General features: G+C 38.4%; 2 protein-coding genes across 2 annotated transcripts; one reads left to right on the top strand and one right to left on the bottom strand.

The window, feature by feature from the left end:
- Positions 1 to 1,168: 1,168 nt before the first annotated feature.
- Positions 1,169 to 6,159, top strand: pane1 (proliferation associated nuclear element). The gene is made up of 6 exons (XM_037116007.1): positions 1,169 to 1,374; positions 2,319 to 2,395; positions 3,483 to 3,581; positions 4,049 to 4,128; positions 4,374 to 4,465; positions 5,122 to 6,159. The coding sequence occupies exons 1-6, from the start codon at positions 1,318 to 1,320 to the stop codon at positions 5,269 to 5,271; spliced, it is 555 nt and encodes a 184-aa protein (XP_036971902.1). The 5' UTR covers positions 1,169 to 1,317; the 3' UTR covers positions 5,272 to 6,159.
- Positions 6,160 to 9,642: 3,483 nt separating this feature from the next.
- mb (myoglobin) lies at positions 9,643 to 11,998 on the bottom strand. Its single transcript, XM_037098574.1, has 4 exons — positions 11,868 to 11,998; positions 11,153 to 11,276; positions 10,198 to 10,417; positions 9,643 to 10,114 (listed from the first exon to the last, which is right to left on the bottom strand). Exons 2-4 carry the CDS (start codon positions 11,233 to 11,235, stop codon positions 9,974 to 9,976), a joined length of 444 nt encoding a protein of 147 aa, XP_036954469.1. The 5' UTR covers positions 11,236 to 11,276; positions 11,868 to 11,998; the 3' UTR covers positions 9,643 to 9,973.
- Positions 11,999 to 12,039: the final 41 nt, after the last annotated feature.

Raw genomic sequence — 12,039 nt, 5'->3', positions numbered from 1 at the left:
CTAATCACAAAATCGTAACCCTGTCAAGACGGCCGAAGGCTCTGTTGCCCGTCACAGCTGCCACATAAAAGTTATGTGAATTATGTGTGACTTATTTGTGATGGAATAAAAAGATACATTCCAGTATGTTGTAGTGCCATGTCAAGAGAACATTTAAAAAAAAAAAAAAAAAGGAAATTCAGCCATTAATCAAATTTACATCGACATGAGAGTGAGTAGATACAGTTTTGTAGTCCACAAAACATTTTCGGGATTCACAGGAAAACAGTGTTGCAGCATTCTCAAAAACAACTAAAGTAGATGGGGGGTGGGGGGGCTAGGCTTGTTTTAAATAATAAAAAACAGGAAACACAAAGAAAATGGCTCCATGCAGTCTGATCTTGAAATCCCAAATTAAAATGGAATGACATTATTTATACCTGCTGCCAGTGGTACCTGCTGAATATAACTAATAAAGTAAATTGTAATCTAACTTAGTTACTTTTAAAAACAAGTAATCAGTAAAGTAACTAAGTTATTTTTAAAGGAGTGATCAGTAATAGGATTACTTTTTCAAGGTAACTGGCAACACTGGCTGCAGCACTGTTTCTCTGTGAAGCTCCAGAAATTCTTTCACCCAACTTTCAATCAACATGAGGTATAGTTATTAATATTGATAGAATTGTCTTTTTTGAGTGAATGTATCCTTTAAGCATATTTGAATAATTATCGGGATAATATCGTGAATTGCAATTACTTTAATCAGGATAATCCTTATTTTAAATTGTCCCATGCCTAATTGACAAAACCTGTAAGCTACTTAAAAATTTCATACACATGGTTTAAAAAAAACATAAAAAATATTTGTTTTTTCCCTTTGATCCTCGCGCTTACAATGATTCTAAAATATTTTCAATGATGTTTTTGGATTGGTTTAACTTGATGAAAAATCGTCCTGATATAGGTGAGGTGTTCATCTACCTACCCTGCCGAAGTTTCATTAAATCAGAATTATTCCCTGCTGCTGTGAGTCGTTTGCAGCTGATACTTCCCTTCAAAACTGCTACACTCAAATCATAAATTACTGGTAACAGCGTTTTGCTCAAAATGTACAATCTGTACCTGCAAAAGGACCCACAGAACACCGATCAGCCTGTAGATGGCAGGAAGTAACTTCAGATGAGAGAACGTCATGCCGTCAACTGCAGGAAAAGACGTCATGACGTCAGACGCACGTTCGGAAAAGAAGCGCGAGTAAACATGAGTTGACCAGAAGCCCTACGGTGGATTTATTGATTTAATTCATGTTACTGCGGAGTTTTAAGTGTTTAAATCGGGATGGCGTTGTTGAAGCCATTTAGCAAGCTGCCGTGTTTGAATACAGCGAACATCTTGGTGAGTTTGCGTTTCTTCAGCTTTAATCATTGACAGCTAAAGACACTACATGCTATTACCTTGTACGCTAGCCTCATTAAAGATAAAGCAACGGTTACCGTGTCGGTGTCAATGTAAATGCTGGGTCACATCTAATTTACACTGTTTCAGATGCCCTCAGGAGGAGCTAGCAGTTAAATTGAGCCAAAGTTTAGATAGCTCAGTCGTCAGTGTAATGTCTTGTTCCCTTGTTCTTGTACTTACTGTCAGTAATAAAGACTTACTTTACCCAACCAAAGTACATTTAACTTGTTCATGTGCTGACACAATGATGAACGGAAGGTTAAAATACTTTATCTCACACCAAGCTCACACTTCCTGGCTCAAAGTTTCAAAACAAAAGCATAAAAATATCATTCACGTGTTCATTAGTCAGTGGGAGCCAACCCTGGGATCATAAATCTGGACAGGAAGACTTATAGTGGAAAGCATTATTTAACATTACACAAGTTTATGGTTGTACATTCACATGTTCAGCTTATCAGGGGTGGACTGCAGACTCCAAAGTTTATTGACAATTAATGGTATAGAAGCTGTGTTTAATTAAAACACCATGGTGTAGAGTCAAAGGTATCATATTCAGATTTTTAACCTGGTAGATAGAATTAAACTAATTTTGAATAAAAGTCAAACAATGCATTTTTAAGAGTGGCTATTTTCAGAAGGTTGACTTATTGATCAGTGGGTACCACAGGTACAACATTGATTAGTTACGTGATCCCAGTGACATCTGATAGCTTTTCTGACTATACTAATACATTATAGTTAAAGAACTGAAGTCATTGCTTACTTCATTGTTAACTCTGCAGGAGAGTGCCAGCACCCTCAGTTCTGGAGTGAATTTGAGCTACTTTTCTTTCCATATCCCAATGTTTTGCACTGACTCACAAGTGTTTTTTCTGCAGCTGGTGGAGAGCGAGGAACAGTTTCAGCAGAGTTTAGCTGAAACTCTGGTGGAGGAGACTGCTTTCACTGTGAATGTGTGAGTACTGCTCCATCACATTAAACTGCTGAAGTCAGCTGTCCTTTACAGGAGACTGTCATTAGGCAACTGGAGACATCATTTGCTATTCTGTTACTGGAACTAGACCTGATTTGTATCATTGTTTTTATGATAATACAACCTATACAACAGCACCAAATTCCTAACATTTGATTTTAATCAAACACCTTGTGATCAGTGAACATGTTGTCTGTTTACTTCCGTTCGTTTGTTTGGATTTACTTTATAATCAACATGAGAATATGCTGTATACTTTAGGAAAATTAAAGGTTTGGCTCAAGACTAGTGAAGCTGCGTTTATTGTATATCAGAGTTACTGTAATTACCAGTTCACATTGAGTTATTTTTACATCAGGTAAACCTTTTGAGAAAGATTCAATATCAGACTTGAAACTTTTAGAGTAAAGCTTAAAGGGATATTCCGGTGTAAATTTAATCCATGTTCTAACACACCTTGACACCGAGTATGACCCCCCCCCCCTCGGGAGACAAAGTTTGTAGCTCATTGAATATCATTACTGCGGGACTCTCCTGCACTCGGTAATCGACTCGCAGGGCTTCCCCACAACAAGAGGCTTCTCGGGTGGTGAGTTTGTTTATCTTTTCCGACTCTGCCGGCAATGATATCAAATGTTTGATGCCTTGAAACATGTGCTGGGACCCTGTTTGCAATGTTGCTGAAGTTTGGTGCTGTTCTGAGCATTATTTGTGGCTTTTTGATGGTGGGTTATACTTGGATCCATTTACTGCAGTGTATTGTTGTTGTGCGGTTGTTTCTGAGGATGCTAAAACTACGTAAGCTAGCGGTCCGCAAATTTTATCTCTCGAGGGGGGGTCGTACTCAGTGTCAAGGTGTGTTAGACTATGGATTAAACTTACACCGGAATATCCCTTTAATAATACATGTATAGTGTTCTGCTGTCAATGCACAGTATTTTCAAACCTCATCCAGTAATCGTGAGACGTTTGATGACATGAACAAGTTGAAAACATTACCACCTGTGATTATGATCATATCAGTGATCATGTTCACACTGACAATAACCACGTGAACTGTTTCAATCAGGAGACTAGCCAAGAGCCTGCCTCTGCCCAAGGAGAATGAGGAAAGTCGTCCAAGGATAGACCTGGTGGTGTTCATCATCAATCTCACCTCAGAGCTCAGGTATCTTTTAAATCCTCAGCAGTATGCATTTTAGATAATAAATACTATACATTATATTGTATTGTAGTTTTGGTTTGTCTGAATGAGACTTAATTGAATGTATATGTTGCTCTGAAATAAGCAGACAAGTTGCCCTTACGACTCTACACCGAATTACATCAGTGAACTGAAACAGTAACCTTCACAGGGACCTATATGTGTGTTAGGCCAGTGACAGCCAATAATATCATCTAACTGATATATTGGTCAACTTTTTTAAGAAGAATAAGAAAATTGTCAGTGAAACCACTGACCTTTACAAATCAGGCCTCGATAATCTAACATCGGCACTGCCCTCGAATGTGGAAGAACTACTGATTTGTTTAGCGTGGTTTGTGTGTGTTTTATTAATTACTGCGTTCTCCAATTATTGATAATAATGTTATTCGCTATTCAATATGTGACTTGTGTTATTTGTTTTGTCATAGTTTCCAGTCAGCAGAAGCGTCCCTGAAAAATCTGGACCCAGGATATTTCCTCGGAAAAGTCTGCTTCATGGTCACAAATGGTATGTCAATGGGTTAAATTCTGTAAGAGTTTGTTTTCTGTCCTCAGCTTTGTGAATCACATAAAGGAGGTCAAAACAGGAGCCAGGGGGATTAAATGGAGCATAAATGGTCAAAGATGGACCATTTTCGCACTTTATATACCTTATCCAATCCTTTATTGTTGTGAAATGACTCACTTATAGCTCAACCCTTTCTGTGTGTCTCTTTCTGACTGGCTGCCCTTTTGTGCATTCGTCTCTTTTAGCTCGTAACGCTTCAGTTCCCACAGAGCGCCTGGACGCTGTCAGGAAACTGGCCGCATCGCTCCACTGCCCCATGCTGTTTGCAGAGGATCAGGTTCGCATCAATTTTTGTCACAAACTTTGCAGACGGTTTAAACCAGAGACATAATTTCAGAGCAAACTCAGAACCACAAATGTGGCGTGAGGGCAAGCTATAGATTTTTGCCATTGATGTCCAAACACTTGAATAACAAACAAAGAAATTCCAACATGAGCCCTCGGGATGTATTAAGAGGGCTTACACGTTTCTCCTGTGCCTACAAAGAGAGTAATGTTAGATATCTGGGCTGCAGCTTATGATCTTTGTCATTATCTGTAGGTCAATTCCTCGATCAATCGTTTTGTCTGGTAAAAAAAGGAAGAAAAGCATCAAACTGTCAAGTAAGAGAAGCTAAAAGGAGTACTTTTTAGGCTTTTTTCTACTTATTTTATCAGTTTTAAAATATTTTGTATCCGACTGGCCTGTCAGCAGACATTAAATAGTAACCTAAACAATATTTTACATGAATTTGATTGATTATATCATTAGGAATTATTGTAACGTACTCCTGGGAAGTACTGAAAACAAATCTCTCAAATTTTTGCATATGGAAAAGTCTTAAATGTAACCCTGCAGAAACCCAAAGAAAGCTAATTGTGTATATTAAGTACCTGAGTGTTTCATGAAATGTGTCTGTAAAAACAGTCTTGTGTAACATTCCTCCCCTCCAGACACCGGACGGTGTGACCAATGCTACGGAGAGGCTGCTGGCCATCCTGAAGGTGGCTGCCGGCTTTGTTCCCATGGCTACTGCTCTCTACCTGTCCAACCTGACTCGCAGAACGGCGCCGCCAGATATCGAGCAGCCGAGCTTTGACTAACTGTCTTCTCTGAGGGGAATGTCTGTCTGATGTTTTCATGTATATATTTATATGTAGTGTTTATGTATGTAACACATCAGCATGTTATTTTCACTAATTATTTTACATGACATGTTTGTGCTCTGACTTTTAGCTGCTGCAGTAATGGTGTGTTTTGCTTCCAGATCACGAGAACGAGTTTCTTAACCGTCAGTTGAGTTCAAATTTGAACAATTGAATAATTTGTCTTGTGCTCCTTCCTGATATAGAAAGAAAGCGACAGCAGCGATGGTTAATGTCATTGATAAAACCTAATTTCTACTGTTACAAATCACGCTCAGCTGAGCTCTCTCTAAGCCTGACCTCTGACACTCTGATGACTTTAGATGAAGCAGAAGATTCGGTAGAACATTGACCTTTGAGCTGTAACTGTCAATCATCTGATGGACTGGTTCGTCATGGTCCTTTTTGTTCTGCATAATTCAGCAGTTACAGACACTCATGGTGCACCCACACAGGTGATTTTAGTTTTTTCGGCTGCTCTTCTGTTCGCCGGACTGTGTGGGTGTGTACAGTCTGTGCTTGATCGACAGCTTGGTGACATTATATAATTTACAGCATTGCTCTGTCCACCTTCAACCTGAGCAGAGGTGTAATCATCCAAACCGAAAACACTTGTGTGGGCGTGCAGGGCCATGTGATTACACTGTGCTGTGATATCAACACATATCAGGCTCCTGCTGGCCAATATAAACAAGATGCTGCACAGCTCCATTCAAAGCTGTAGTTTTACATAATGTCTATAGTTATAATGCAGTACGCTTTTGATGTATTGCTTTTTTTATGATGCTTTAACAGGAAAACTTTAGTGTCAAACAAGGAAATAAAAGATGTCCATGATCAATACAAGCAGGCTGGACCGTTATTATGTGTACCCTTTGAACTTCAGAAAATGATGACAAATGACAAATTATTTTAACACACTTTTGAATTAATGAAGTTGATTAGTGTGACAAAACATTGCAAGGTGCCTCCGAGGGAGCTGTAATGATTTCATGTAATAATCAACAAAGGCCTTGTTACAGGTGTTTTTGCTATGCATTTACATTATTGTGCTATGACTCGATGATGATGATGATGATAATGAAATGAATATAAATAGCTCATGCTAATTGTGCACTCAATGGTGGGACTGACACACTGCCCTGAAGATGAAAATTTCCTCTAATTGGAATGTAAATTCATATTTATATAAAGACGTCCGATGTCAGGTTGTGATATTGTGTTGTTTCTTCTCCCTCTCCCCTGTTCCCCGAGCAGGAAGTAGCTTCTGTTTGTTTAAGGTGCGGCCCATTGTCCTGCATCCAGCCCATCATTGTAATGCTTCCCATTCGTGTTTGTAGGATGTGTTGCAGTCTGATCTGCTCTCACTACCCGTGTCTGTTCCTCTGTGCATGGCCGAGCCATCAGGGCTTTGGGGACAAGGAGAGACTTGGATGAGGTTGGGGGCTGTGGTCACTGGGGGGCCTTATTTTGTGTGTGTGTGTTTATTACTTCTGCTGAATGTTCCTCTATGCAAATAAGAGGAAGCACACGTATCTGAAGTAATTAATTTGTGAATGCCTCTAGTGTTGGTGTGATGCGTTCCAAATTGAGCCTTCTCACCAAAAAGACGTTCATTTAGGGATTTGGCAGATACAGTAAGTCTGTTTGCCAACATATAAGGACTGTATAACTGGGATGCATTGTTTTTGTTCTGCTAATTCTGAGATTGTGCCTTCGTGTGGGATTGTCAGACTACCTTGTGATATGGCACATTGACCCAATTGCTTTTAAATTGACACCACGAGAATCGTATGGCTGCCTATTGAGAGGGGTTCTTGAATAGATGGGCGGACAGATGACGTGTTTACAGTGTGTTTTTATATATATATATATATATATATATATATATATATATACACACATATATATACATATATATATATACACACATATATATACACATATATATATATACACACATATATATACACACATATACATATATATACACATATACATATATACACATATACATATATATACACACATATATATACACATATACATATATATATATACACATATATATACACAGACATATATATATACACACACAATATTTATATATACACATATATACACATATACATATATATATATATATATATATATATATATATATATATATATATATATATATATATATATATATATATATATATATATATATATATATATATATATATATATATATATATATCCTATGTATGTAGGATGCTTTATTGCCGTGCAACTTGGCAGTTTAAAGACTTCCCACCTCAGACAGGATACTAACCCTGTTTTCACACAGCAGGCTTTGCCACTACCTGCCTCAACAGGTCAGGTGAACTGAACTTACCAGCATGTGCAAAAGAACAACAAAATGTCACACCTTGGTGTTATTCTTGCTAATATAGAGTAACTGTTTTGACTGAAAGTCTTTATATATGTTGTACTAGTGTGACCTTATGGTGGGTTTGAATGTTATCTATTTATCTCTTTTCTTGTCTTATGAATTTTATATTTGTATTATATATATTTTTAACCAACATTATTTTTTTGTTGTTGTATCTTTACTTTTGTGTCGCTTTTTTCTTCTTTTGACGTTGTTGTGCTTTTCTTTTTTTTTTCTATTAATGCTATATTTGAGACAATATTGGCACTCGAAATGTTTAGTCTCAAGTTTAGCCACACTGTTTTAACAGACTAGCCACCTCTCCTCCTTGCTCAGCCTGAGGTGAGAGCTTTGTTACTGTGTAAACAAGGGAGGAAAGAGAACGAGAGGGGCACATTTTACGTGAGAGGGTGAGAGTGCTGCTTTGTTAGGACACAGTGCTGTCTCTGGGCTGAATACGGAGACTAAAAATCATTCAGGTACATAAAGAAGTTGGCAACAAACAACTGAACCAGTATTATTATTAATATTATTTCATTCTTACAGTTTATTTTAGAAACTCCATATTTGTGAGATGCTGCTCCTTTGACGACCTCTCATTTAGATGAAAAGTGATGCCCTGTTTGTCACAGCTTGGACCGAGTGATCATAGCGCTTTGTGTTTCTGGACCAAGTGTTTGACCTCAGTTCACCCAACAGTTGGTCAGCGTTCAGTGAGAAAGGACGAGTGAAGGGAGACACAGAGATGTGTGTAACCAGCGGCATTGTGCCTGCTGTCACGTATGCACGACTGTGCGCACACACAAACACTATTAATAGTTCATCATGGAAATTCTCCAACGTGCGAGTTAACCAAACACAATTATGGCATCAAGTCAGAAATTTGAAGGACAACAGGCAGTCAGTGAGAGTTTGGAATGTGAAAGATAACGCTGATATCTTTGACTTTGAAACAGAACCACGTGACCGGGCCATCACCCAAGAGAGATGACTTCTTCTTTCCCCTGACTGAGACAACTGCTGTGCTCATGAGAAACTTGATGAAGATGTTTTCATTTGAGTGACCTCTGATTGACACATCACCGCCTTTATAATCACATCAGAGGTCTACGATGAGCTTCAGAGTGGGGTCAGCTTTATCTTTCACATCATCATCCTCTCCCATTGTATTCACCCCTCCTCCGGCCAGGTGTCAAACTTAGTCTTTTCATGGTCATCGACACTCTACATGTCTGTAATCAGGGTACACAGGCAAGCTGTAACCATGGTAACAACCACCTGACAGGGCTTGCATGTAAAAAAAACAAAAACAAAATGCTGGCTGAGTTCTTGTCCACATTTAATTCATTTCGGTCTGAGGGAAGACTACAAGTTTTAACATACCAAATCTTTTCATGGGCCGTGAGACGCTGATATGAGAGAAATGCATATCTTGCATCCCTGGATTTCTTGTTTTTTTCCGTGTGAAATTGTTTGCTGGGGTAACAAGTCTAGATTCACTTCTCCTTGAATGGCTTCATATAGTACTGAAGGAAATTAAAATGGATTCATGGAAAATGGAGGGTTGCTGCTTTACAGGAAGTTGAATTAGTGATAAAGTCCCTGATATGGCTCCTGCCAAAGACTCTGCACCATCATCACATTATATCAGGTGACTAAAGAACTAAAAAAAAAGTGTGAAAGATAATCAGCCTGACGGCATGTTTAAGTGGGGGTTTTTGAGTGTGTGCATGCAGGCAGGTTTCCCAGCACTTGATGTTGTAGTCCTGACCTGATTCCTATCTGGACTGTCAGGCTCTAACAACGTGCTGCACTGGATTTCAGACAACATAAATCAACAAACACGTTCCTTATTTTCATTATGAGTAATTATTTATAAGTCTATTTCCCACAGCACAGAAGACAAAAAAAAATTATGAGCAGACAAGAATGAAATAATTTTATTGGTAAAGACGAGGGTTTACAGTATATTGTCAGACAAGAATCTTAAGACAGTCAAGATGAATCTCATTTAACTCAAATAGAGAACATGTTTATTGCTGAGCGCTAACGCAATCAAATGCAATAATGCTGCATAAAAGATACATTTGTATTCTCTTAAATCTTTAGTTGTTATGGTTTTCCTTTCATTCTGATTTAGTTTATGTATGTATACAGAGGATTAAACTGTTTCAATAAAGGGCATGCATGTCACAAATATTTCTTTCTGTCATCTGACCTCAGTATGACATGTGATTTTTATCTTTAGCCACTGAAGCCCAGCTCTTTGTATTGGACTTCCATGTCAGCAATGATAACGGCCATCACATTCCTCAGGGCCTGCTGCCCAGCAGCGTCAAGTCCTGCCTTCTCCGTCATGACTTTCGCAATGATCTCAGTCATCAGCTGAAGGGAAAATACAGAGAGAATCATGCTAACTGCAAAAATGAAATGGGATGCAACACATCCCTTGTGTACATCAGCCTCACCTTGAAGTTATCAATGGCGACCTTGTGCTTCAAGGCGTGGCTGTTGGCCATAGGCTTGAGAATAGCAGCATGGTCACCTTTGGCCTTCAGAAAGTCAGCCAGTTTCTTCAGCACGGTAGCACCGTGGGCAGCAACTGCTGCGTTACCAGCCAGGTCAGCCTTGGCGATACCAGTAAATTTTGGGAACAGCTGCAGGGTGTCTGGGTACTCCATGAATAAACTGACAGCGAAAGGAAAAATGTGAGGATTCAACGGCGACAACACACCACCACGGTCCAGACTCAGTACAGCTACCTCTGAGGAAACTGATGTCATATATTCTGTATGTTTTGCAGATATTTTAGCAACTTGGCAGAAGGCCAACATTTTATTACCATTATTTTATTACTCTTTTGACGTACCATGCTACCATGGCAGGTATCGCACTTTTTAATCCACTACATTTATTTCACTACTTCCATGACTTGCAGACTGCTTGCTGCATCAGAGCCAAAGTCATTTTTTTTATCATACTTAATTCATTTCATTAGAAATCAGATTACAAAAAACACTGATTCTGATAAACACAAAAGTGCCAAATATCTGCTCCAATAATCGTCTGGGCCGACAATCAGCCAACACCTTGCTTGCACTATATATACACAAGGTGTTGGCTGATTATTGGCATATATACAAATATGTAAAGGTCTGTATAATCACTTTTACTGACTTATATTTAAGTACATTTATCATCAGATACAGACTTTTACTTAAGTACAAGCATGAATTCCATTTTAACCCAAGTAACATGTTAAGATGATATCTACATTTTTAGATAATAACATAAATCAACAATCTAATTTAAAGCTTCGAGTTGGGAAATAAATCTCACAGAAATATAATTAAACAGGCTCACAGTTCTGCATACCACCTGACCTACGGAAAAAAGTTATTTTATCTTGTCAGAGGCACAGACCGGCTCAGAACAAGGCCTCCCATGGCAGGATAGTCTGCCTCCACTGGACCCCAGAACTTCAGGACCTTGTCAAAGTCAGCCATGATCTCAGCAGATGGACAAACAAGTCACAAAAAACACCAATCTGAGGAACACAATTACAGAAAATAATAGGAACAGTCACAGACGATCAGATAAAGTTACACAAATAAAGCTGTATAATGTCTGTTTAATTTGAATGTAGCTGATAAGAACCAGTGCATCTGAGGACAAGTCATTACTAGAGAGAATACGTGACCTCAGCTGCCCTCACTGACTGTCGTGTAACCCCTGCATAATTTATGTGAAATGTGAAGCTGTAACATAAGATCACTTTCTCCATTTTTTTTGTCAAGGCTCGTCGACTGTATTTTAATTTCTCCTGACAGAATTTTTCTTAAAAATGACTTTTTAACAACTATTTCCTCTCTCTTTGTGTAAAAAATTAAGATACTTCTCCTGCAGGACATTTCTCTGCATACTGATATTCAGCATCATGATGAATAGCCAAAGAAATATATCTTATCCTGAATTCCTGAGTATCAAATTCTCACCAAATTTACTCACCAAATCACTATTATACCGCAAATCAACATATTAATTGATAAATGAAGATTATTATTATTATTATTATTATTATTTTGCATGAAGTAGTATGAAACAGTAGTATGAAACAACTAAAAAAGACAGGACCTACCTGTAAAGTAATAAATATCCTGTGTCACTGTATTCAGTTCTTCTTAACCTGTCTGCCCCCCTCAGCTCAAACTGACCTTTTATACTCCCTCCCTCTCTCCTTTCACAAAATAATTCCAGCCCTCCCTTCCATCTACCTCTCTTCACACCACTTAGAAACTTAATTTGGAAAC

Source organism: Acanthopagrus latus, chromosome 1, assembly GCF_904848185.1.
Source record: "Acanthopagrus latus isolate v.2019 chromosome 1, fAcaLat1.1, whole genome shotgun sequence".
Taxonomy (NCBI): Eukaryota; Metazoa; Chordata; class Actinopteri; order Spariformes; family Sparidae; genus Acanthopagrus; species Acanthopagrus latus.
Note: the sequence above shows the minus strand (reverse complement) of the source record. Positions and strands in the feature narration are given on the sequence as shown.